Genomic DNA, 26550 nt, shown 5'->3' with positions numbered 1-26550 from the left:
GATGCTTCGATAGCGGCCTTTAGCTCATCCAGAGTGTTGGGTCTTGAGTCTCTCAACGTTCTCTTCACAATATCCCACAGATTCTCTATGGGGTTCAGGTCAGGAGAGTTGGCAGGCCAATTGAGCACAGTGATACCATGGTCAGTAAACCATTTACCAGTGGTTTTGGCACTGTGAGCAGGTGCCAGGTCGTGCTGAAAAATGAAATCTTCATCTCCATAAAGCTTTTCAGCAGATGGAAGCATGAAGTGCTCCAAAATCTCCTGATAGCTAGCTGCATTGACCCTGCCCTTGATAAAACACAGTGGACCAACACCAGCAGCTGACACGGTACCCCAGACCATCACTGACTGTGGGTACTTGACACTGGACTTCTGGCATTTTGGCATTTCCTTCTCCCCAGTCTTCCTCCAGACTCTGGTACCTTGATTTCCGAATGACATGCAGAATTTGCTTTCATCCGAAAAAAGTACTTTGGACCACAGAGCAACAGTCCAGTGCTGCTTCTCTGTAGCCCAGGTCTGGGGAATGCGGCACCTGTAGCCCATTTCCTGCACACGCCTGTGCACGGTGGCTCTGGATGTTTCTACTCCAGACTCAGTCCACTGCTTCCGCAGTTCCCCCAAGGTCTGGAATCGGCCCTTCTCCACAATCTTCCTCAGGGTCCGGTCACCTCTTCTCGTTGTGCAGCATTTTCTGCCACACTTTTTCCTTCCCACAGACTTCCCACTGAGGTGCCTTGATACAGCACTCTGGGAACAGCCTATTTGTTCAGAAATTTCTTTCTGTGTCTTACCCTCTTGCTTGAGGGTGTCAATAGTGGCCTTCTGGACAGCAGTCAGGTCGGCAGTCTTACCCATGATTGGGGTTTTGAGTGATGAACCAAGCTGGGAGTTTTAAAGGCCTCAGGAATCTTTTGCAGGTGTTTAGAGTTAACTCGTTGATTCAGATGATTAGGTTCATAGCTCGTTTAGAGACCCTTTTAATAATATGCTATTATTAAGCTGTGAGAAGATGGAGATGAAGATTTCATTTTTCAGCACGACCTGGCACCTGCTCACAGTGCCAGAACCACTGGTAAATGGTTTACTGACCATGGTATCACTGTGCTCAATTGGCCTGCCAACTCTCCTGACCTGAACCCCATAGAGAATCTGTGGGATATTGTGAAGAGAACGTTGAGAGACTCAAGACCCAACACTCTGGATGAGCTAAAGGCCGCTATCGAAGCATCCTGGGCCTCCATAAGACCTCAGCAGTGCCACAGGCTGATTGCCTCCATGCCACGCCGCATTGAAGCAGTCATTTCTGCCAAAGGATTCCCGACCAAGTATTGAGTGCATAACTGTACATGATTATTTGAAGGTTGACGTTTTTTGTATTAAAAACACTTTTCTTTTATTGGTCGGATGAAATATGCTAATTTTGTGAGATAGGAATTTTGGGTTTTCATGAGCTGTATGCCACAATCATCCGTATTAAGACAATAAAAGACCTGAAATATTTCAGTTAGTGTGCAATGAATCTAAAATATATGAATGTTAAATTTTCATCATTACATTATGGAAAATAATGAACTTTATCACAATATGCTAATATTTTGAGAAGGACCTGTATATATGAGACATAATAGGGAAAACCCTAATTTGACACATCTTCAATATCTTTTGCTGTATTTTTATCATCAGATCAGCTTGACAAGAGGGAGGAGCTGTGTACAACACTGAAGCCATCCTGTGATGCCCAAACACAATGGACATGCCCTGGGATGGAGGACCACAGCTACTCTCAGGGGCCCACAATCTCATGTGTAATGAGTTGAGTGCACCATCCCCAGCATTGCCTAACTCTGTTTCAGAAAGTGTTTTGCAGACTGATGAGGACTCTCTCCTATATACAGGGATTCCACTCATTGAGTTTCTCACACTTGTGTCTTGCCTTCAGCCATTTGCTCCAGCTTCCTCATCAGTGCCTGTTGTGGACCAAATTCTAATTACTTTGATGAAGCTAAGACAAAACTTTGTCATGGCAGATTTAGCGCGGCGGTTTAAACTGTCACAGGGTCGGGTCAGTTAAACTATTGGAATCTGGATAGACATAATGTCTGAGCACACCAAGGACCTCGTTATCTGGTTGCCCCGTGAAACTATCAAAGCAACATTGCCAAAAGCTTTTAGGGAGCACTTCGCTAACACAACCTGTGTAATTGACTGCACAGAGACAGTTTTGCAGAAAGCAAAACATCTGGACTCCAGAAGTGAATCATACAGTCACTACTATGCCAACAACACAGTGAAATATTTAGTGGCTGTTTCTCCCTCTGGGCTTATCATGTTTATTTCAGATGCTTATGGTGGCAAATGCAGTGACAGGTACATTACACAGAACTCAGGGTTTCTGGACTATTTACGTGCTGGAGATGAGGTAATGGGTGACCGTGGTTTCACAGTTAGGGACTTGCTGGAGGAGCGTGGTGTGAATCTTATCATTCCAGCATTCACACGCAAAGGATGCCAGCTGACCAACGAGGAAGTCACTCGCACACGCCGCAATGCACACGCCCGAATTCACGTTGAACGAGCAATAAGGCGTCTCAAGGTGTACAAGATTGTCTCAAATGGTGCCAATTAACTTGGTGCCTAAAATTGACAAAATGCTCAGGATTTGTGCAGGCTTAGTGAATTTAAGAGATGAGCTTATTTCAAGTGAAAAGAAATGTAATATTGCTCTTAGATGTACTTCTTTTATTGAACATTACCTCAAACATCTGAGATGCCAATTTACTTACAATAACGTTAACACAACTCTAATTTGGTAATGTGCTGAATAGTTTTAAAAGTGCAATATTTGTGTTAAAGCTAAACAAAATTCTTAACCTTTCAACCTGTTATTGAACTAGGAACTAAAAAAATGTTTAAAGTATTTGTGATTCTTGTGTTCATACCGTCACTTATTAACATATGTATTCTTATAAGAATACATATATAAGAAATACATATAGATATAAGAAATATTTTTTCTCTGTTGTAATATACAATATTCCAATTGGAGATTAATAAAGTACTTTTGTCTAATCGCATTGTATGTCCTAATATGTCTGGAGGATTTTTCTGTTTATTTTTTAATGTTCTAGTGTTTGGAGCATTTTGGGAGTGTACTACACATAAAACCAGTTATTTGCCTAGTGTATTTTCAAGAGATCGAGGTATTTTGGGCAGAGCTGAATTTTCATTGCAGCAAATTCATCGACTAATGTTGGAAGCATATGTGAAAAGTAGAAATTTTCAAGATGCTTCATTTGTGCAACTGTAAAATCTTTGTCAAATGAAATGTCAAACTCCAGGTGCTCAGTTGGTGCCCAGATGACCAGCTTGCAGCTCTCCAGCCTGAGGCACATCATTGTAAGCTGGACCTGGAAGAATTAATGCCATGGTTTCTTTTAATGAAGATTCACGAGTAACTTATTATATTAGATCATTGATTAAAGGTAACAATCACCTGGAGGTAGTATCCATGTTGCCCATTTGGAAGAATGACATAGTTCCCGTCTTCCAAGCGTCTGATGTCACCATTTGGACGAGTAATAAACTCTGCAAGGGACATGGCACTCTTTAGGGGACACTTGATCTCTAGGAGCTGTGCTGAATCCAAAATTCCATCTGGGCTTGCTCCAAACCAGGGATGGTCAGGACACAACACCAGGCCCCTCCGCTCTACAGTGTGCCCTCGGGCCTCCATGAGCTGTATGGCTTTGTCTTCATTTTCTTTCCCATATTTAGTTGCCTTGCTGCCCATGAAGGTGGGGTGCAAGTGTTCATTTATGCATTTTTGTGGGTTGGTAGTGCTTCGTTTGGGCACTCTTTTTGCAGTACTAGCAGTGAGTCGTAGCTTCCTTGCATCGTGCCATAATTGTGATGCACTCTGTACCTGGGTGTCTTCTGTCAACTTCTCCACCTGAGCTGGGTTTAGTTTAACATATTTCTCAAAAAAAGAGAGGCACTTCTTGCAGGTCAGCATTGTGCTGTGCTCTGTATGGGGCATTTGTAAGTCACACTGGCTCTGAGAAGATTCATGGTTTTCTATATTTACTCTGTAGCACCTTGAAAGAAGACTGTTTGTCTGCAGCTGAAATAGAGGGGCCATTACAGAGGAATTGATATAACTTTTAAATTCTTTGTGATCCTTGAAAAGTGTGGGATTGCTCACTGAAGAGGATGCAGTTGTGGGATCTAATGTTGATGTAGATGAGCCTTCATGAATCTGGTCTGCTTTATGACGTCTAAAATGTACGTGCTTCACCCTTTTCAACTCAACATTCTTTCTTGTGCCTGCATTCCACTTTCTTTGTACATCAGTGCATGATATCCCTGTCTTTCCCTGTCTGACTGCATTCTCAACCTGAATCAAAAATTAATTCAAAATGTTAGACAATGTTTTTACACTGTCAATACAAAATGCTATTAACATGATTATTAAAACAAACAAAAAAAAAACAACCAGTATGTACCTTCCACAGTATTGCAGCAGCGTGGCTGCAAGATCTGCCTTGTCCTGCAACACATGAACATCCAGCTGTCTGAATTTCACCTGATGTTGAAACTAAAACCCAAGCTCGGTGATAAGGTGCTTTAAGGCTTTGGCTGGGCTCTATGTCTGCTTTTAGAGAAGATTGTGTCCCACGTCTTTTAACAAAACGCGACCAACTTTATTACCATGGAGATACTGATACGCTTCTGAGCTTTTTAGATTACTCATCGCTTTGCCATCTGAAGCAACCGCGTTAATGACGTAACTAAATATGCTAGTGTAGGTTATCTGCGGCCACTTTTTCAGATCGTCCTCCCATCCCTCGATAGCTGTAGGTAGCGGTATAACAGTACTGCCACATTTGAGCTGTGTCAGCTGATGTTCCCACATATTTTTGCCCCAAATGCTCGAAAAAGGAAGATTAGTGCCTATTGTTAGCATGAAAACAAAAGCCGGTTCCGGTTGGCGGCGGAAGTCGTACCCATAAATCGCGCAAGGCATCATGGGGGATAGGAATAAAGTGGATATGACCAATGGAAATAACCTAGACTTGAAAGGACAACCCTGCTAGATTTTCAAAATAAGACAAAACATGCTCTACAAAATAAAGGGCTTTACATTTTAAACTATAGACAATTGCAGCACTGGGCTTCACACTAATGTTGGAGCTCATCCAGTGTAGGAAATAGGACCAGGTCAACCCTTTAAAATAAGGCTTACTGAAATTTTCAAAATAAAGGCCTCAACCTTCCATAGTTACTAATGATTTTTTAAACTGATAATAGCATACACAATGATTTTAGAACAACTAATTGAACTAACCCAGACCTGAAAGGACAACCTTGCTGGACTTTCAAAATAAGACAAAACATGCTCTACAAAATAAAAGTCTTTACATTTTAAACTATATATCATTGCAGGACTGGGCATTACACTACTGTTGGAGTTCGCCCAGTGTTGTAAATGGGACTATGCTGGTCCTTTGAAATAAGGCTTACTGAAACTTTCAAAATAAAAGCCTCAGCGTTCCATAGTTTGTATTGATTTTTAAGCTGATAATAGCATACACAATGATTTTAGAATAGCAAGCAGGTTCTTTATATCTAGTGGAAGTACGCCAGACCTAAAAGACAACTATACTGGAGTTTCAAAACAACACCTAGACATACCCTACAAAATAAAAATTTTCATATTTCACACAGCGATAATTGCAACAATGGTCTTAACACTATTTTTGCAACTCTGTGATGGAAATGGATCCACTTTATCCTTTCAAAATAAACTCACAGATATTTACAAAATAAAAGTCTCAACATTCCTTAGTTGGGGCCTGCCATAGCAATGAAGGGAGAACAGTGAGTGGCCTGACTCCCATGCCATTGCCTGGTGCCACCTATTACTACACATCTCTAAACTGGACTCTTTATTTATTTGCGACTGCCAAAGCAATGCAAGGACGCATGATTACTGGTGAAACAAAAACAGGTCTAGATAGACATCTTAACCTTCTACCCTCAATCATGATGCACACCGTTCTGTTGCTTTGGTTCCGTACCTCAGCCCCCAACCGTTGGCTCTGGTCCGAGAAGCACACCAAGAGGCAGGCCCCTTCTAAATTTCTTCACAAATTGTCTAGTTTATTATTATTATTGTGTGAATGCTGAAGAGTGAATAATTTTAAACGGCAATTTCATAAACTTTTGAATATACGCTGTAGTAAGCATTAGCAATTTAGGTAATTTTAGATTATACAGTGCTTTTTGCATGGTAGATGGGTTACATTAATATCAGCCTTCATGCTAGTGATAGCCAATATGCTAACGTTAGGATTGTAGCTTCTCTTTCTCCTCTCTTAGCTAAAGAACACTTTTGCATTTTTTAGGCAATTTCCTGTTTGTTTTTGTGTTTCTTCAGCGTATTAGTTGTTAGTTCATTTTTTCTGAAATTTCTCCTATTGTTTTATGTATTTTAGCACTGACTTCAACTTCTTAGGCTATATTTTTGCTTCAGTCTATGCTTTTTCAGCTCAGCTATGGCAGCTCTTTCCTGCTTTTTTAAAGTTTTTGTCAGTTCTTGCATTTCAACAACTCTTTCAACAAGTAGTTTTGAGGTAACTTTAGATTGTTAAGCTGTTTTATAGCTAATAGTCTTCCTGCTTAAACAGATCAGATGACAGTTTTTTCTTTGCTGTTTCTATTACTCTGCTACACCTACTGAGGAATGATCATTACAGCCCCAGGCCTGAACTGCCTTTCCATGTGGGAGGTTTCCTCCTAATAATGCATCCTTAGTTGCTGATTGGCTGCCTCCATCTACTGGTGGACTCCTACAAGTTACATGTCCAAAAATGACTGGCTGGAGGACACTTGGCACCTGCTGCCTTCTGGGACTTAGTAGCCAAGGTTCTCTACTTGGGAAGACATTCTTGTGGGTTGAGCCACTGGTTGTATTTCTTTATCTTGGAGGTTTTCATTGCATCTTTTTGTTTTCTTTTGTTTTTAATTAGTATGTTTTTACTCTCAAGCAGACACCTTTTGTTGTATATAAGTGTATTTTTGAGAACTCTGATTATTGTATTTTTTTTATTTCTTTGCACTCATACATTGAAAATAAAAAGTAAATTTATTCTTTTCAAAGTATCTTTTGGGTTTTGACGAGACATAACACAAGTAGAAATATACATTCCTTTAAAAACAGTTATTGAGTAGGTGAATTTGTTCTTTGCTCTGGAGGCACCTCTGAAGATGACTGGACCAAACTGACTGGGACATTCAGATTTCTTTAGAAAGTAACTCTGCAGGTGAGAGAGGAGACTCAGCTCTAACTTTGCCTTGGTCCATTCTGTTTTAGGAACAAAATCATAGATTTTAAAACAAATTCAAGTTTTTGCCATAAAACTTTATTATAATTAATAATTAACAATGTAAAATAAGGATCTATAAACATGGAGCACAATTAATTTCTTTCTCTGCCAGGTGAGAGTGGTGAGTATTAACTTTGTAAACTGCTGATTAACACATCAGCAGGTAGAAAAAATTAAACTCTTGAATATTTCAGCCCATGTTTACATTAGAAACTCCCCACATTTGTTAGATGTCATCATGAAGTTTTCCTTGCAGACGACAGCTGAACAAAACAAAGGGTAAAAATCCTGATGGGGCTGCCAGGACGGTGAGCACCAGCTGCTGTGGTCTCCAAGGCACATTATCAGTTTTTCTAAAGGTCCGTCACAACATGATGTGATCCAATGGGACTGTACACAGGGCTCATTCACACAGCAACTCTGCACAATATTAAACATGAAGAATTAGCCTAGCCTTTGGAAAAGAGTTATTTAATCTTTGCTCAAAATGTTTCATGAAGATGTCGAAGATTCCAGAATAAACTGAATCACCCTATAAGACAGAACACTGACAGCCAGCTAACAGACTAGGATAAATAACATATTAAAAGGCACATGTACAGTGGTTTTACAGTCTTTCCTGTTGTAGCAGCAGATTTCAGCAGTTGGACGCTGTCTATTTTTTCCTCCCTGTGTGCCTATTGGTCAGCAGCCGTAATGAGCTCAAACCACTGCCTGAGTGCGTCGCTCAGGGTCTCTGGCAGGGCGTTGACATCTCGCAGGATGACATAGAAAGGGAAGGGGAACTTCTCCATGTAAGAGTGGATCTCTGGCAACTCTCCTGGCCCTTTGAAAATGGGCACCTTGATGTCCAGGATGGAGTCCTGTACCACAACAGTGTTTATTATTCTCTGCAAGTGGAGGTCTTACAGATAAAAAGCTCCAGTTCTCATAGTCTTACCCGGGTGTTGGGGTTGTCTAGCACCACGAAGATCACAAAGATGTTTGCAGTGCGTGCTTCCTGCACAGCAGCCACCACACGCTCCTTGCCCTCTAGGAACAGTCCCCTGCCATCAGACACGATGAGGAGCAGCTGGGCCGTCTCTGAAGGAGAGCATCACAGGTCAGATGGTCACAGTGCAAACCATGAGGGAAGCTTTATTTCTGGCTGAAAATGTTGAAACAGCTACAATATTACTTCACCTTTAATTCAAACTTAGAATTCTGACCCATAAAGTCCAGAGCAGTTAGACAGAAACCTTTAAGTTACCTCACCAGTTTGACACTGCAGCTGCTTTAATGTCAGACGGTGCTATAGAACAGTGGCTCACAAAGCTTGTCTCAGGCTTGTCTTTATAATCATGTTGTTGTTGTTGAACGTTATTTGTATTATTATTATTAAGTGCTAGCTCTAACCTGGGGTTATAGTGTGGGCGATCCAGGAGTGGAACCCTGTGGGAGCTGCACGAGTACCCTGCTCATTTGTATTTATCTTTAGAATACCACTAACTACTATTGTTAGTATTTCTATTGTTTGGAAGAACATGGAAACTCCATACAGAGAGGACCCCAGGCCAGGAACTCAGGACCTTCTTGCTGAAAGGCTACAGTGCTCATAATTGCTCCTCTGTACACCCTTCTGTTTTATTAATGAATGGATACTATATATTATTATACTATGGTGCACCTGCACACCTACATATATAATACAAATTTGGAATATAATTGGACTTCTTAACAACTTGATAATATGCATGTTCAATCCATCATGTTGTTCTTTGTTCTTCTCTTATCACAATAAATATATAACAGAAATGCTGGGGTCATCCATTTTGGTCAGATAGGCCGACTGGGATGCACAGTTCGACATGTGCAACTCAGTCTTTGTTGCAGTGATGGACATCGAAGCTGACGTCATTAGAGCTATAAAAACCGAAGAAACAACCTTTTAAACTGCCATTTCCAGCATGTCTCACGAGACGACGCAACAGAGGTGCATATATGGAGCAACAGGAACAGGGCCAGTTACTTTTTTCCTCCACACGGCCATTCCCGGAAGAGCTTGAAAGTTGGATTTCTGTCTGACTCAAGAAGGTCAGAAGATTCATATACCAATCGAAAACCCCGCCGACACTCCGGCATAGGCGGAAACCCACAGAGGTTTGTTTTCAAGGAGATGAGTTTTCCTCCTTGTTGATTCAGTCGACTGCAATGGTTCCTCATATTTTCCCTCTTTGGACGGATGAGAAGTTTTCCGTTTTTGAGTTGACTAAAGAAGTGTCAAATGTCACTCTGGTACCCCCGCCCCCGCACGTTTTTTTCTTCAGACCTGCGACCCATCCTCAAATTGGTGAAGAGAAGAAATCAACGTCAAAGTAATATAAATTTTTTTTTTACATTAAATCTGATAGGTGTATTTAGAGGTCTGGGCAGGGTGAGACATAGTTAAGGTGATTTAGAATCACCAATAGTTAATCCAAGGTATCAACTTGCATGCAATACTGATTTAAGTGGTTTATGCTGAGCTGTGTTTGATTTGCTGAGCAAGTGTGCTGAATCACGGAGCACAGATGCGATCAGCAAGGTGCGTGTGTTTTTGTCCGGCTGATCCCAAATCAGCCAGGAGTTAGAAGTTGGACTTTTAGAAGTTTTCCATTCAAACCAGCTGCAGTCTGGGCCTCTTGACCTGACCACTCCTTTGTCCCAGTTTTATTTCTGGTGTTTTTCCACTGAGCTCCCAGCTCAGAGTTTTATGACCCTTTGTTCGAGATTTGGGGCAATCAGCTCACCAGGAGAGCTTCTCTTTCCAAGTTAACACAAATTGCAAATTTTGTCCATAAAAGTGCTGGTTTGATCTTCATAGACACTCTATGCACATATATTTTCTTTTATTATGATTGTTTTTAGTCATTTTTATCCCATTTGTGTAGAATAGTTCTTGTTTAGTTAAAGGTTTTTGGAGCAGAACAGTAATTACATCAGGGCTATATGGTCAATAAATGTTCACACATATGTAGAGAAGCGTTTGTGTTTACCCCTCATTGAACCACCATCTCAGAATCAGAATCAGAAAAGCTTTATTGCCAAGTACGTTTTTGGACATAAAAGGAATTTGTTTTGGCGTAGTCGGTGCAATACAATACAAATTAAACAGTATAAACATATCTACAATATAATATAAATATATGTGCACAGTTTTAAGTGAGTGAGAGTAAGTATAGAGCAGTATAAGATGCAAGAGCAATACAACAGTGCAGGTTTTTGAGTGCTCAAATGATCCTAGAGGCTGTTGTCTGGGGCTTAAATGCCCCTGGTAGGGTCTCCCATGGCTAACAGGCTCTGGGTGATGGGTCAGACAAAGAGCAGTTCAAGATGCATTCATGAGGACCACGCAATCGAGGCACGAGATGTCGCTCGGTATGGCGGAGTCGGTGTCCCACCCTGGAGCCAGGGCCTGGGGTCGGGACTCTGAGAGCGCCTGGTGGCCAGGTTGCTTCTCGTGGGACTCAGACGGGCCAAGCCCGAACAAGAGATGCAAGGCCATCCCCCACTGGGCCCACAACCTGCAGGGGGCACCATGAGGCACCGGTGCAAAGTGGATCGGGCAGTGGACAAAGACTGAGTCCTCGACGGCCCGATCTCCGGATGCTTAGGCTGGCTCTAGGGATGTGGAATGTCACTTCGCTGAGGGGGAAGGAACCTAAGCTTGTGCGGGAGGTCAAGAGATATCGAGTAGAAATAGTCGGGCTCGCTTCCACGCACAGCATGGGTTCTGGAACCCAGATCCTCAAGAGAGGCCCTGCAGGGAGAGGCAGCGAGCTGGGGTGGGTTTGCTTGTTGCCCCCCAACTCACCCGTCTCGTGTTTGGGTTTCCCAGAGGGTCGCATCCCTGCGCCTTCGGATCGGGGACTGTCGTTTTGGCCTACGGGCCAAGCGGCAGTGCAGAGTACCCGGCCTTCTTGGCGTCCCTGTCAGGGGTGTTGCACAGTGCCCCTCCCGGGGACTCCGTTATTCTGCTGGGAGACTTCAACACCCACGTGGGAAATGACAGTGACGCCTGCAGAGGCGTGATTGGGAGGAATGGCCTCCCCGATCTGAATCCGAGTGGTGTTTCATTATTGGACTTCTGTGCTAGTCACAGATTGTCCATAATGAACAACATGTTCAACCATAAGGGTGTTCATCAGTGCACTTGGCAAAAGGACACCATAGGCAGGAGGTCGATCGACTTTGTTGTCGTGTCTTCAGACCTTCAGCCGCATGTTTTGGACACTGGGGTGAAGAGAGGGGCTGACCTGATCACCACCTGAAATGGAGGAGTTCAAGTATTGGGGTCCTGTTCATGAGTGAGGGGAGAATGGAGCAGGAGATCAACACACTGATCAGTAATGGGGATGCTGTGCTGGTCCGTTGTGGTGAAGAAAGAGCTGAGCCGAAAAGCGAAGCTCTCGATTTACTGGTTGGTCTACGATCCTACCCTTACCTATGGCCATGAACTTTGGGTCATGACCGAAAGAACGAGATCCCGTACACAAGCTGCTGAAATGAGCTTCCTCCGTAGGGTGGCTGGGCACTCCCTTAGAGATAGGAGCTATTGGCCATCCGCAAGGAGCTCGGGGTAGAGCCGCTGCTCCTCCACATCAAGAGGAGCTAGTTGAGGTGGCTCGGGCATCTATACAGGATACCTCCTGGACGCCTCCCTCGGGAGGTGTTCTAGGCATGTCCCACTGGGAGGAGTCCCAGGGGACGGCCCAGGACACGCTGGAGGGACTATGTCTCCCTGGCGTGCCTGGGAATGCCTTAGGATCCCCTTGGAGGAGCTGGAGGAGGTGCCGGGGAGAGGGACATCTGGGTGTCTCTACTGAGTCTGCTGCCCCTGTGACCTGCTCCCGGACGAAGCGGAAGACGAGTACGCTTGTGTTTATTTCATGCAAGAGTGATTTATCTGTCAAAATAAGGTCTCCCACTGACTGGTGAAGCGGCTGACTGAACAGTGACATTTAGCGTGGTTTGATAAATAATTATCAATTATTAATGATAATTAACTAATTGTAATTATTAAGGGCTTTAAGCCCATAATCACAACACCAGAGGACATCTCTGACTTCTATTCGTAAGAAATGATGTTTGGTTAAGAAAACTATTAGTATGAATTATGATTTTTTATTATAATTTTTGATAAATATTCACTAATCAATAATCATAATCCTTACAGAAATAAAGGGTCATTAAGGCAGCAAGCATAAAAAGGCTAAACAGCTGCTAAGAATAAGCCCCAGATTACACTGCCAACAAAACCTGATGCAAATTCACTGTCAGAATAATTCAATCTATGCTTAATAAAGGGGAGCATTTGGCGACCTCTACAAAACAGAACATCTGGCAGCTTGCTGCTTAGGAGAATTAAGGTGTGCAACAGAATTAACATACTAAAGCACAGTTCAGTCACCAACACAAGTCCAGTAGAGTGACCATAAGGAGGCCATGATGAAAAATGAATGGTTTACCTGAGTTAATTGACCCTGGAATTTGCTGGCGTGCCGAGAGAAACATTTTGATACAAGTCTCCAAAAACTGCAGAAAGGAACACAAAGACAGTCAGACTGACAGGAGTTTAATCTGGCGTCCTAATGTCAGCAGGGCTTAAAAAGTAGCTGAAACACTTCCTGACTTCACATCCCATGCAGCGTGGTGCTAACAATCTGCACTGACACATCAGTAAAAATACCCAGACATCTGCAGCTGTAAGCAATCAGTCTACTCCTGAAGCCTCCAGCTGGGACATTAGGGTTTTAGGGTAAATTCCCACCTGTGCAATTCTGGTCTTCTTTTGCTGGAACTGACAAAGGCGGAGAATCCGAGCACCCGACTCTTCATTAAACTGCTGTTGGAAGGGATGCAGGAGCTGCATCTGTTCACCAAAACTAGACAGATGAACAGAAGACACGTGAGTTTTATCCTCATTTTTAGTTTTACGTCAAACAAAAACATTTGTTTAATTAGTGCTTTTAGATATACTGTCTGGCCTAATATGACTTCACTTCTGTATGTTTATTTAAATGATGAAGCAAAAACCGGACAGAAACAAGACGCTGGACGTCACCTGCACACAGACACCTGTCCAACCTCCAGCAGAGTCAGAGCGTTGATGATCACCGACAGGGATTCAAACGCCAGCTAGAACACAAAGGAGAAGCTGTTTGAACCATATGTTATAACTCAAGTAAAGATGATGGCAGATGAAGAATTTTGCAACTTTATTTCTAATGCAATTGATGAGTTTTTGCTGTTTAATAAGAATGACTCTACTTCTCATTCATTTCTATGGGAGACAATTAAGTCCTATCTCAGAGGACAAATAATTTACACATCTCTTTCTAATAAAAGACAAAACTCAAGGCTAACTGACTTGGCAACTGCCATTGCTAAACTTGATCAAAGATATGCCATAAATCCCTCACCAGAATTATTTAAAGAGCGTATGGGAGTTCAATCAGAAATTGATTTAATTTCTACCAGAGAAGCGGAACCCTTACTATTATATAGTCGGGGTTCATTTAATGAATACGACGACAAGGCTAGTCGTTTACTGGCACATCAGCTATGGCGTCAGGCCAGCTCTCGAATAATATCTAGTATTCAAAACGCCTAACTTGTAATAACAACCGATCCTACTGAAATTAATGCCACTTTTAAATAATTTTATTCTTCTTTATATACATCTGAATTTCCCACAGACAAAAATAAAATGGAAGAATTTCTTCAGTCTTTCTATTCCGGTTATTGATGTGGACACTGCCGGGAACTTGGATTTTTCACTCAGCCTTGTGGAAGTCATAAATTCAATAAACGTGATTCAGTCAAATAAAGCCCCTGGTCCTGATGGGTTTCCCATTGAATTTTAGGAAAGGTTTATAGAAAAAGTGGCACCACTGCTATTGGCTCTGTTTAATGAATCATTAGAGCACAAGACTTTACCTCCAACGTTGACACACGCTACTATAGCTTTACTTCACAAAAAAGACAAAGACCCAACTTTATGTGGTTCTTACAGACCGTTGTCCTTGTTAAATGCCGATGTCATCAAGAAGTTGATTGCTTCTTGTTTAGAGAAAGCCCTGCCCTTAGTTACAGGTCCTTCTCAAAATATTAGCATATTGTGATAAAGTTCATTATTTTCCATAATGTAATGATGAAAATTTAACATTCATATATTTTAGATTCATTGCACACTAACTGAAATATTTCAGGTCTTTTATTGTCTTAATACGGATAATTTTGGCATACAGTTCATGAAAACCCAAAATTCCTATCTCACAAAATTAGCATATTTCATCCGACCAAAAAAAGAAAAGTGTTTTTAATACAAAAAACGTCAACCTTCAAATAATCATGTACAGTTATGCACTCAATACTTGGTCGGGAATCCTTTTGCAGAAATGACTGCTTCAATGCGGCGTGGCATGGAGGCAATCAGCCTGTGGCACTGCTGAGGTCTTATGGAGGCCCAGGATGCTTCGATAGCGGCCTTTAGCTCATCCAGAGTGTTGGGTCTTGAGTCTCTCAACGTTCTCTTCACAATATCCCACAGATTCTCTATGGGGTTCAGGTCAGGAGAGTTGGCAGGCCAATTGAGCACAGTGATACCATGGTCAGTAAACCATTTACCAGTGGTTTTGGCACTGTGAGCAGGTGCCAGGTCGTGCTGAAAAATGAAATCTTCATCTCCATAAAGCTTTTCAGCAGATGGAAGCATGAAGTGCTCCAAAATCTCCTGATAGCTAGCTGCATTGACCCTGCCCTTGATAAAACACAGTGGACCAACACCAGCAGCTGACACGGCACCACAGACCATCACTGACTGTGGGTACTTGACACTGGACTTCTGGCATTTTGGCATTTCCTTCTCCCCAGTCTTCCTCCAGACTCTGGCACCTTGGTTTCCGAATGACATGCAGAATTTGCTTTCATCCGAAAAAAGTACTTTGGACCACTGAGCAACAGTCCAGTGCTGCTTCTCTGTAGCCCAGGTCAGGCGCTTCTGCCGCTGTTTCTGGTTCAAAAGTGGCTTGACCTGGGGAATGCAGCACCTGTAGCCCATTTCTTGCACACGCCTGTGCACGGTGGCTCTGGATGTTTCTACTCCAGACTCAGTCCACTGCTTCCGCAGTTCCCCCAAGGTCTGGAATCGGCCCTTCTCCACAATCTTCCTCAGGGTCCGGTCACCTCTTCTCGTTGTGCAGCATTTTCTGCCACACTTTTTCCTTCCCACAGACTTCCCACTGAGGTGCCTTGATACAGCACTCTGGGAACAGCCTATTTGTTCAGAAATTTCTTTCTGTGTCTTACCCTCTTGCTTGAGGGTGTCAATAGTGGCCTTCTGGACAGCAGTCAGGTCGGCAGTCTTACCCATGATTGGGGTTTTGAGTGATGAACCAGGCTGGGAGTTTTAAAGGCCTCAGGAATCTTTTGCGGGTGTTTAGAGTTAACTCGTTGATTCAGATGATTAGGTTCATAGCTCGTTTAGAGACCCTTTTAATGATATGCTAATTTTGTGAGATAGGAATTTTGGGTTTTCATGAACTGTATGCCAAAATCATCCGTATTAAGACAATAAAAGACCTGAAATATTTCAGTTAGTGTGCAATGAATCTAAAATATATGAATGTTAAATTTTCATCATGACATTATGGAAAATAATTAACTTTATCACAATATGCTAATATTTTGAGAAGGACCTGTATATCTGAAGAGCAAAACGGCTTTGTTAAAGGGCGTCAATTATTTTTTAATACGTGCACCCTTTTCAATATGATCTACTCAAAGCATTCTTCAGATCTACCCGAAATAATCAAGATGGCCATAATCAAGATGGCGCCGAAAATGGCAGCCTCGGAGCTTCGCTCTCTCTTTGTTTTTGTAGTTTGTGTGTTTTTATGTTTTTCGAGCCACAGTACTGTGGTGTCGGGCCACAATCCTGTGGTTTCATTCAGTAGAGAGGAACTTCTCAACAGCAGAGAGTCCTCTCTTGGGATTTTTTCACCATCTTTCATTGATCCAAGGTTCACTGAGCTCCTGGCAAGCGGAGCTGCAGCACTATACCGGATACTGCGCCGAAAGCGTCGGAGGGAAAACCGTGCTGGCGCGCTGGTAAAGCTCCGCAAAAGAGGACTTCGCCCACCACTGCCTTCAATCCACCTGGCAAATGTCCGCTCTCTAAACAACAAGATGGACAAGCTGCTTCTTCTCACCGGTAAAAACACGGACCTCCGCGGATCAGCGATTCTCTGCTTCACCGAGACATGGCTGAGTGGAAACATCCCGGACTGCGCACTGCTGTTGCCGGACTTCCAGCTGTTCAGAGCGGATCGCAGCGCGGAGCTATCGGGGAAGTGGCGAGGAGGCGGAATCTGCTTTTATATAAATGAAGGTTGGTGCAGAGACATAAAAGTGCTGGGAAAAACATGTAGTCCGGATCTGGAGTCATTTTCCATAACCTGTAAACCGTTTTATTCACCGAGAGAGTTTTCCTCGTTTATAATTGGCTCATATTTTCCACCGCATGGCTGCACTTCTGCCGCGGAAAAACATCTTGCTGAGCCGATTACAGACTTGGAGAAAAAATACACGGACTCTTTCATCATAATACTTGGAGATTTTAACAGAGCAAACCTCTCCAATGAGCTCCCCAAATACAGACAGCATATTAAGTGTCCCACCAGAGACAAAAACATACAACTTACACAACTTTAAAGGACTCATATCATGCTGTTACCAGGGCTGCTCTGGGTTTTTTCGGATCATTATCTCATCCACCTCATCCCAACCTACAGACAGAGACTAAGAGCTTCCAAACCCAAGGTTCACACTGTTAAGAAGTGGACTGATGAATCAAAGCAGATGCTGCATGCCTGCTTTGAATGCACAGACTGGACTCTTTTTGAAACCTCAGCCACTGACCCAAACCAACTAACTGATGTGGTGACATCATACATCAGTTTCTGTGAGGACATGTGTATGTAGACCAAGACCTTCTGCACCTTTGGGAATAACAAGCCATGGTTTACTCCACACCTCAGGAATCTGCACAGGGAAAAGTTAGAAGCTCACAGCAGTGGAGATAGGGCGCGGTACAGGCAGGCCAGGAACAGACTAACAAAGGAGATCAAAGCAGCCAAGAGAAGCTACAGTGAGAAGCTTAAGAACAGCCTTTCTACTGGTGACACTTCAGCTGTGTGAACCGGTCTGAGAAACCTGACTGCCTACAGGAGTCCCCCCACCCATCCTGAACAGAGTTGTCTCCTGGCCAAGCGTCTGAATAGCTTCTACTGCAGACATGACAAGAAGCCATTCACACCTCAAATCATCCCCTCCACATCTCATTCAGGAACAAGTTCTTCCCACAAAGCTACCAACCCCCTACCTTCAGATCCTCTGCCTGCACTAAAGATCTCCGAGGAAGATGTAAATAGGCTCTTTCAGCGCATGAAAACAAAGAAAGCTGGAGGACCTGATAATGTCTCCCCATCATGCTTGAAAGCCTGTGCAAATCAACTCGCTCCGATCTTCAACAAATCACTGGAGAAATGTGAGGTCCCCTCCTGCCTCAAACGATCCACCATCATCCCAGTGCCCAAGAAACCCACCATCCTAGGATTAAATGACTACAGGCCTGTAGCCCTGACATCTGTGGTCATGAAATCCTTTGAGCGGCTGGTGTTGAAGCACCTGAAAGACATCACAGGTCCCCTGCTGGACCCCCTGCAATTTGCTTACCGAGCAAACAGGTCGGCAGATGATGCTGTTAACTTAGGTCTACACTTCATCCTGCAACACCTCGACCATCCAGGGACGTACGCCAGGAACTTGTTTGTAGACTTCAGCTCGGCCTTCAACACCATCATACCAGACATCCTCCACCAGAAGCTCACCCAGCTCAACGTCCCAGCCTCCACCTGTCAGTGGATCAACAGCTTCATGACAGACTGACAGCAGCAGGTGAGACTGGGGAGCATCTTCTCCCGAACCAGATCAATAAGTACTGGTGCCCCCCAGGGGTGTGTTCTATCCCCACTCCTCTTCTCCCTGTACACAAATGACTGCACCTCATCGGACTCATCCGCGAAACTCCTCAAGTTTGCAGACGACACCACTGTCATTGGACTGATCCAGGACGGTGATGAGTCTGCATACAGAGAGCAGGTGGATTGGCTGGTACACTGGTGCAGTCAGAACTACCTTGAACTCAACCCACTCAAGACTGTGGAAATGGTGGTGGACTTTCGGAGAACACCACCCCCATACACCCCCCTCACCATCCTCAACAACACTGTATCGGCCGTGGACCACTTCAAGTTCTTAGGAACCACCATCTCTGAGGACCTGAGATGGTCTTCACACACAGACACTGTTCGTAAGAAGGCCCAGCAGAGACTGTACTTCCTGAGGCAACTCAAGAAGTTCAACCTTCCACAGGAGCTGCTGGTCATCTTCTACACTACCATCATTCAATCTGTCCTGTCTTCATCCATCTCAGTGTGGTTTGGCTCATCCACAAAACAGGACAAGTCCAGACTGCAACGAAGAATCAGAAATGCAGAGAGAATAATCAGGGCTGACCTTCCCTCCATCCAGGACTTATACAGGTCTAGGGTCAGGAAACGAGCTGCTAAAATCTCTGCAGACCCCACACACCCTGCACATAAACTGTTCAGAGCTTTACCTTCAGGCCGCCGCTACAGAGCACTGTTCACTAAAACCAGCCGCCAGAGAGACAGTTTCTTCCCCCAGGCTGTTTCTCTGTTGAACATTCAATAGAGTACAAAACAACAGCATACAGATGTTGCAAATGCACCTTTTTATTATATATGTGTATATTGTAAATATGTATATTCTGTAATACAAAAACAAAAACAAAGAGCAAAGTGTACCGGAGTCAAATTCCTTGTTTGTATGTACGAACTTGGCAATAAAGCTGATTCTGATAGTAATTTCCCTCGATGCTGAAAATGCATTTGACAGGGTGGAGTGGGAATACTTGTTTGTGGTTTTGAAGAGGTTCGGATTTGGTGATACACTTGTTTCCTGGATTCTTCTTCTCTACACATCTCCCAAAGCTAGTGTCCATGCCAATGATATATACTCCAATTATTTTCCTCTTGGTCGTGGAACACGCCAAGGCTGCCCTCTGTCGCCTTTACTTTTCACCATTGCAATTGAGCCTTTGTGCATCGCATTGCATGCATCCTCCTCATTTGGTGGGATTTTTCGAAATGGTACAGAACACAAATTGTCTTTATATGCAGACAATTTTTTGCTATATGTATCCAATCCAGCTACTTCTATCCCCAATGTCTTCTGTATTTTAGATAATTTTATCTCCTTTTCAGGCTATAAATTGAATTTGGAGAAAAGTGAATGCTTTCCTATAAATACGACTGCTTGTGGTCTTCAACACTGAGTTTCCTTTTAAACTTAGTCCCACAAAATTTAAGTATCTTGGTATAAATTTGACATGTTCCTTCTCAGCTAACTTCTCCCCTCTTATTACAAACACAACTTCTGATATCCACAGTTGGCGTAATCTTCCTCTATCCATTTTGGGTAGGATTAATGTCGTCAAGATGAGTATTTTACCTAAATTTCTTTTTTTATTTCAGTCCATTCCTCTTTTTCTGCCAAAAAACTTTTTTGATTCCTTGGATAGGTTAATTTGTGGCTTTATTTGGAAAGGGAAACCTCCTCGAGTTCGTAATACATTACTGCAAAGATGCAAACTCAGCTGAGGACTTGCATTGATTTTCAGCTGTACCAATAGTACTGCTCACATACAACAAATTAGTTATTGGTTAAAACTGTCCAGTTTGCCTTAGTGCAGAGTGGAGCTATCTTCTTGTACTGGGTCCTCATTATCGGGTCTAATGTTCTCTTCCTTACCTATAAAACCCTCTTCATACACTAATAACCAAGTTGTTCTTAATACACTGAAAATTTGGCTTCAATTTAGAAGGCGTTTTAAGTTTGTTGCTGCCTCTTCTTTGTGCCCCTTGACTAACAACCATTTGTTTCCTCGGATCCATCATTTTCAGTTTGGTATGATAGAGGTATAAAACAAATAAGAAATCTATACACATCAGGGGTATTTGATAGTTTTGCTAATTTGTCTTCCAAATATAATTTACTTGGTACACATTTGTTTTGTTATCTACAAATTCGGAATTTTGCCTCTAAGTGTTTCCCAAATTTCCCTTCTGTTCCCCCTGAACAGCCCTGGGAAAAAAATATTGCATATAATCCGCTTCAGAAAGGCCTGATTTCAAAGATTTATAATTTTATTATAACTCTAAGGGCTGATTCTAGTGCTAAAATTGCATGGGTTGGTAATTCAGCTGAGCAAAGAGCTCTGGGATAACGGCATTGACAGAATTTGATCGACTTTCTCTTGTGTTCGTCTTAGTCTGATTCAATTTATAGTTATACATAGGGTTCATTTCTCAAAATCTAGGCTTTCTAAGATTTACCTGGACGTTATGGATACATGCAATAAATGCAAAGGCTCTCCATGTCATCTTGGCCATATGTTCTTTTTCTGTCCTAAATTATATAATTTTTGGTCAAGTTACTTTTCAATTATTTATTATGTTCTTTAAGTAAATTTGCAACCTTGTCCATTTGTTGCCATATTTGGTATCCTCAACTCTACTTTAGCACTAAATTCTGCTCAAAAGATTAACCCTTTTAAGGGTTAATCTACCACATAATCCCCTCTAATTAGAGTTCAAACTAATTATCACTGGCTGAGAGAGATTTCACGTTATATATGTTTTTTAATCGACAACAACCAGCTATAAGAAGTCTTCTAGAGTCTGAGCAGATCAGGCCACGTAGCAGGGCTGTTCTACCTGTTTGGAGTGGTTGTCAACCATGCTGGAGGAGTCGTCCATTGCCAGACAGATCTGGTACTCTCTCTTGCTGGGCTTGGTCCTTCTCAGCCAGATTTTGTCTTTTCGGAACTGACTGGCGATATAAGGGATGACCTTTCTCATGTTCAGACGCTTCCCTGTGCGGTAATCCCCTCTGAGGATCAGCCAAAAAAAAAAAAAAAAGCCACACACAGGTCACCACAGGGACAAGACAAGCAGGAAGCTAGACACAAAATTAATGCAAAGAGCGTATGTACTGACCTGAGCTTGGCAGCCTGTGTCGGCTCCAGGATGAGGCGAAGCTGCTCACAAAGCTGCTGGGAGAGAGCTGAGGTCAAAGCCTGGTACCGGAGCCACATGGAAGCTGCTGCAGCCTCCTGGAAAACAAGCAGACCAGCAGGGGACAGTCTGAGAGGAGCACACATTCCAAACAGTCATATCTGATGTTGCACAATCATTGGCTGACTAAATACTTTTTGGCCCCACTGTATGAGGGGGGAGGCAGAAATGTGAAGGGGGCACTATGATGTGTACACATTATGCTACAGCACGTTAATTGTTGTGTTTGATTAGTGTTTTCTTCATGGGATAGGCATAAACTGTGTCCAAGCCCCAAGAAATGGACTACGCTTCGTTATGCCTCTACCCTAATACCTGTCCAGCTTAGGTGATGCTCCACCTGAAGCTGATGCTTCTGGTGGTATAGCTCTAAGGTCACCGAGGCATGCAAACCCCCTGACCACAATAAGGTGGCAATCCCTCAAGAAGGAAACAGAAAAAAATAATAAAGCATCCAGATCATCCTGACTCCCTTGGGGTGAAGTCTCCATTCTCCATACAGAGGGATTCCATACTCCTGAGACATATGGGGCCCTTAGCAACAGAAAATGACTGCTGTTCCAAGTGACTAGCTTGTGAACAAACATTCAAATGTTGGGATCTTAGACCCCCCTGCTGGTTTATGTATGTCACCACAGTCATGTTGTCTGTCCAGATTAACACATGATGAGCCCTCAAAAAAGGAAGCAAATGTTTCATGTCAGATAGTAGTTCCAGATAATTTATATGGAATGAACACAGTTGGCGGCCTAAGTTCAATTCACTGATATTCCCTTTAAAGATGACCGCCAGGTTTACAGGGAGGCATATCTGGACACCACTTTCTGCTTTGTACAGATCCCATCAGGACACCCTGAGTCAGGAAGTGTATATTTGTCCATATTTGTCAAGCCACACTGCAGGCTGCTGAGACCCTCACTCTGTGAGGGGTGTGTGAGCTTATCTTCTGAGGGTTAGACTCTTCTCATATGCAACCGACCCAGTGGGACTATCTGAGGGCACCAATCCCAGCAAAGTCAGGAGGACACAAAATTCCCCCTGTAAAACAGGGACATGCAGTTTATATGTCCTATGTGAGATTCCCTCTGGCCTGAGCAGAGTCCAGAAACAGACTTAGAAATGGCATTTTCTGAGATGGAAATTTATTCTGAAGCGCAGATCCAGCATGTGTTCTGACAACAACCTTCTATGATCTGCTGCCTCCTGCTTAGACGAGCACGCCAATCAGCAAGTCATCTACAATGTTATTACAGCTTTAGTGCATATCACAAACACCCCGGGCTCAGAGAGAGACCAAAAGGAAAGATGAGACACTCATAGTCCCCTCAAATGTGAATCTTAGATATTTTCTGTGCGGTGGATAAATTGGGAGGTGAAAATATGCGTCCTTGAGATCAACTAAATGTTTGCATGCAGAAAGTGCAAGAGAGACATGTGTGTCAGCATCCTGAACTTGTATGTCCTCAAATGCTGGTTTCAAGGCTGTAGGTCTAAAGTTGCATGCAACCAAGGACCAACTTTCTTTGGGACCAGGAAATATCTGCAGTAAAAACCCTTTCAGCTTTTTTCTTTGGGAATCAACTTTATCAGGAAGATGTTTCCTTTTGTAGGAAAAACGTTGCAGAGCCACTGGCCTGTGACAGTATCACTCCTCTGAACTGTAGGGGTGGCAGAGCAAATTGCAGCCTGTATCCTTTGTTTATTGTTCTAAGACCCACTCTGAGTTTGTGCAGTCTGCCCACTTTCTCAATAAAATGACCAGGACTAACACAATCCTCTTATCGAATTCACTTTGAAATTATGTTTAGGCAGAAATCTAGCTTCAGTTATGCATGGACAGGCCAGTTACTGATAACTATGGTTATCTTTCATACATATAAAAGTAAAATGTTTAAAAACTAAATGCATAAACTGTTAAAAGCCTTCAGTGCTGCCTCACCTCCTCCTGTGTGCCAGAAGCCAGTTTACGCCAGGCGTCCAGCTGGAGCTCCATCTCCTTCCTCAGCTCCTCTGGATCTCGCTCTGGTTTCTACACAAAGATATTTGTAGTTAGAGCCTTCACAAACAAATAACCTGTGGCTTCCACAGTACCACAGACCTGAGACAGCAGCTGTTGGTCACCTACCTGCACAGCGTTGAGCAGGAAAGCAGGAACTGTATGAATGGTAGACTCTGTACTTCTGGCGGCTTGCTCTTCATCTCTGGGCTGTTGTTGGTCCTTTAGCCTCTCATCTTCCTTGTCCTGCCACTGCATCTCAATATCTCCGCTCTCTACACCTGCACAACAACAACGAAGTTGAAGCCAGTTATGTGGAGGAAAAGACAGCCTTGTGTACAAGGCTGATTTCTGACTGGTTCTGTTTACATCTGATAAAACATAACAGGCAGTGGCAAGTGCTACAACAAATCCAGAAAAACAGCACCTTTCTGGGAGAACTTGGAAGTGTTCAGCTGGTCGGGCTCTTCCACATTGGCAGACTGGAGCTGTTCTTCCTGGTCCTCCTTTTCCATGGCAACTTCATCATTTTCATCTTCATTCTGATCCTTTAGAGGTCCTGCTGCTTTTTGTTGTTCTGAATTGGCAACATCTGAAAACATTCATCACAATGGTTCCTCAGGTTCAGAGTCAAATAATCCAAACAACAAAAATCAAACTGTGGCTGATCACTGACCATAGGTCTGAGTGTCGTAGGCCGTATCTCCGTGTTTGATATGTTCATACAGTTCAGACTCCTGCTGGCCCTCAGTCGGTCTGTTCTCAGTGCGCTCTTGGCTGCTTTCCACGGTACGCAGGCGCTTGTTGATGCGCTCGTTGTAGTCCCCCATTGACCGCTCATTATCTGCTTGGCCGGGTTTCCTCTTAAAGCTCTGAACCAGGCAGCGAATAAAAGACAAGTATGACAAGATACTTTAAATTGAAAAACTATGTAGAAATGGGAGAGAATGAACAAAGTCAAGAAACACTTGTGATGATTTTGCACTCGGAGGCAGCTGTACCTGAGTCTTGCTCTGAGTCTGTGTTTGTGAGGTCATCCTTGCTGTCAGCTTTGACTGGTGGCCCTCTGATTGGCTGGCATCAGCTGCTCCACTGCCATGCTCCTAAGAATGATTCAAAAAAAAAAAAAAAAAACAAGCAGGAAAACCAGAGCAACAGACCTTAGTGTCATCTGTTTCACTCAACATTTATCAAACTGTCAATCCCACAACAGCACTGATGGTGCCCAATACTTCCACAACTTGCTGCAGCTTTATTTACCAAAACTATAAAACAATGCTGGTTGAATAACATTTTAAGTGAGTTGTAAAGCCAAGTTTAAGTTTTAAACATGTCTCAGCTTATTTAGCAGCAGTAATGCTCGTTGATCACTTTCTGCTTGACTGTTAGTATCAAACTGAACAGGAATTTTAGGCCCACTCTTTTTTCCAAACATTGCTTCGGTTCATTGAGGTTTGAAGGCATCCTTTTCTTCACAGCTCTCTCCCAAAACAGCAGGTCAATCAGGAGGAAGTCTGGACTTTAACTTGGCCAAAGTACCTTGATTGTTTTCTTTTTAGGTTTTCATGTTGCCATTTGTGTGAGGTCATGGCCTTGTTGATTATTCAGGTCGGTCAAGTTTCAGTTGTCTGACAAACAACTTTACATTTGACTCCTGAACACTTTGTTATACAGAAGAGTTGCGGGACCTGTGGCAGCAAAACAAGCCTGAATCGTCAGTCCTCCACTACCTAACAGTTGGTATAAGGTGTTTGCTTTTCTCCAAATATGGCACCATCCATTATAGCCGTCTCATCTGTCCAAATGACATTTTTCCTGAAGCCTTGTGGTTCAGATTCAAGTTGTGCTGTCATGTTCTTTTTGGAGACAAGGGGCTTTGTCCTTCAACCCTTCTTGAAAGCCACACTCGTTTAACCTTTTTTAACTGACCTGTCATGAACTTTACCATTTAACAGGACACTGGTAGAGTTTGAGATACACATTTTGTACATTTGTCATTTTTCTCTAACCTTCACCTTGATATTAGATTGAAGGGAGGATCAGGATTTTTAGGAAGACAGACATCTCAGTCAGCTGTGGAAAGACAACCTTCATATGTGAAGTTTTTTGTTTTTTATACATAAATGTATATGATAAATATTTGTATACATGGTAGGAATCTGACAGCACAGACATACAAGTTTCATGAAGCAGGACCTTTTAATGCTCTACAGTATCTGAACCGAGAAACAACCTTTATTAAGGGTATTAAGGTGATTCTTGTCAGTGCAAGGGCAGCTGAGTGTGATGATCATGTGGAATGGTTACCTCTTTAGCCTGATCTCTCTCTGAAGCTGCACCTGCCAGCTCCACAGCTGTGTCACTCTGAATGCTCTCCTCTCCAGTCTGACCGTCTGCACTATGCTCCTTCCTCTCAGCAAAAATAGGCTGCTCATTATGCTCCTTCTCACCTTCATCCTCCTGCTGGAAATGCCAATGATAAAACACAGAAAACCAAACTATCTGTGTTAATTGTTTCTGTGCTGCTTATACCACTGACACATATTGATTTATACTCAGACCTTTGGTTCATCTCTGTTGTCATTTGGTACAGTCATATCCTCTTTTTCTTCCTGTGCTTCTCTATTATCCTCCCCTTCCTTTTCTTCATCTTCTCCAGCAGCCTCTTCCTCCCCTTTCTCAGGTGCTTTGTCATCCTCTTCATTAGGTTTTGGTTCTGGATTATTTTCATCATCTCTTTGGTTCTCCTCCATCTCAGTCTCTCCTGGCTCCCCTTCCTCTCCACCTCTCTCCTCTTCCTCTTTCACCTCATGTTCCATGGCCTTGTCATCAATGTCCAATGGGTCCTCACCTGAAAAGTCCAAACCTTAAATAAGACTTTGAGGAAGAGCTAAATTTTGGCTCAGTAGAAAGAGTAGATGTCT

At 43.0% G+C, this 26550-nt stretch overlaps 2 protein-coding genes and 1 pseudogene across 3 annotated transcripts in view; 1 reads left to right on the top strand and 2 right to left on the bottom strand.

Annotated features, from left to right (window-relative positions):
• The first annotated feature begins 1678 nt into the window (after positions 1-1678).
• LOC124881855 lies at positions 1679-2818 on the top strand (annotated as a pseudogene).
• A 363-nt stretch (positions 2819-3181) lies between these two features.
• On the bottom strand, positions 3182-5221 carry LOC124882335. 2 transcript variants are annotated; one of them, XM_047388669.1, is made up of 3 exons: positions 4508-4691; positions 3499-4398; positions 3182-3412 (listed from the first exon to the last, which is right to left on the bottom strand). In XM_047388669.1, the coding sequence occupies exons 2-3, from the start codon at positions 4141-4143 to the stop codon at positions 3182-3184; spliced, it is 876 nt and encodes a 291-aa protein (XP_047244625.1). In that variant the 5' UTR covers positions 4144-4398; positions 4508-4691. The 2 variants fall into 2 exon arrangements, with proteins under 2 accessions (XP_047244625.1, XP_047244624.1); XM_047388668.1 differs by having other exon boundaries at positions 3499-5221.
• Positions 5222-7404: 2183 nt separating this feature from the next.
• The window catches only part of mdn1 (midasin AAA ATPase 1), a 96477-nt gene continuing 77331 nt past the window's right edge, over positions 7405-26550 (bottom strand). The window contains exons 89-102 of the mRNA XM_047388658.1: positions 26188-26477; positions 25934-26089; positions 24628-24729; positions 24303-24498; positions 24054-24218; positions 23756-23907; positions 23570-23659; positions 21553-21668; positions 21271-21445; positions 13473-13546; positions 13179-13293; positions 12877-12943; positions 8331-8473; positions 7405-8253 (exon numbers count right to left, since the gene is read on the bottom strand). Coding sequence (XP_047244614.1) covers positions 8068-8253; positions 8331-8473; positions 12877-12943; positions 13179-13293; positions 13473-13546; positions 21271-21445; positions 21553-21668; positions 23570-23659; positions 23756-23907; positions 24054-24218; positions 24303-24498; positions 24628-24729; positions 25934-26089; positions 26188-26477 — 2027 coding nt within the window. The 3' untranslated portion in view covers positions 7405-8067. The remainder of the gene's footprint in view (positions 8254-8330; positions 8474-12876; positions 12944-13178; positions 13294-13472; positions 13547-21270; positions 21446-21552; positions 21669-23569; positions 23660-23755; positions 23908-24053; positions 24219-24302; positions 24499-24627; positions 24730-25933; positions 26090-26187; positions 26478-26550) is intronic.

The sequence above is a fragment of the Girardinichthys multiradiatus genome, chromosome 15 (genome assembly GCF_021462225.1).
Source record: "Girardinichthys multiradiatus isolate DD_20200921_A chromosome 15, DD_fGirMul_XY1, whole genome shotgun sequence".
In the NCBI taxonomy this organism is placed as follows: domain Eukaryota; kingdom Metazoa; phylum Chordata; class Actinopteri; order Cyprinodontiformes; family Goodeidae; genus Girardinichthys; species Girardinichthys multiradiatus.
This window is presented reverse-complemented; position numbering and strand designations above follow the sequence as displayed.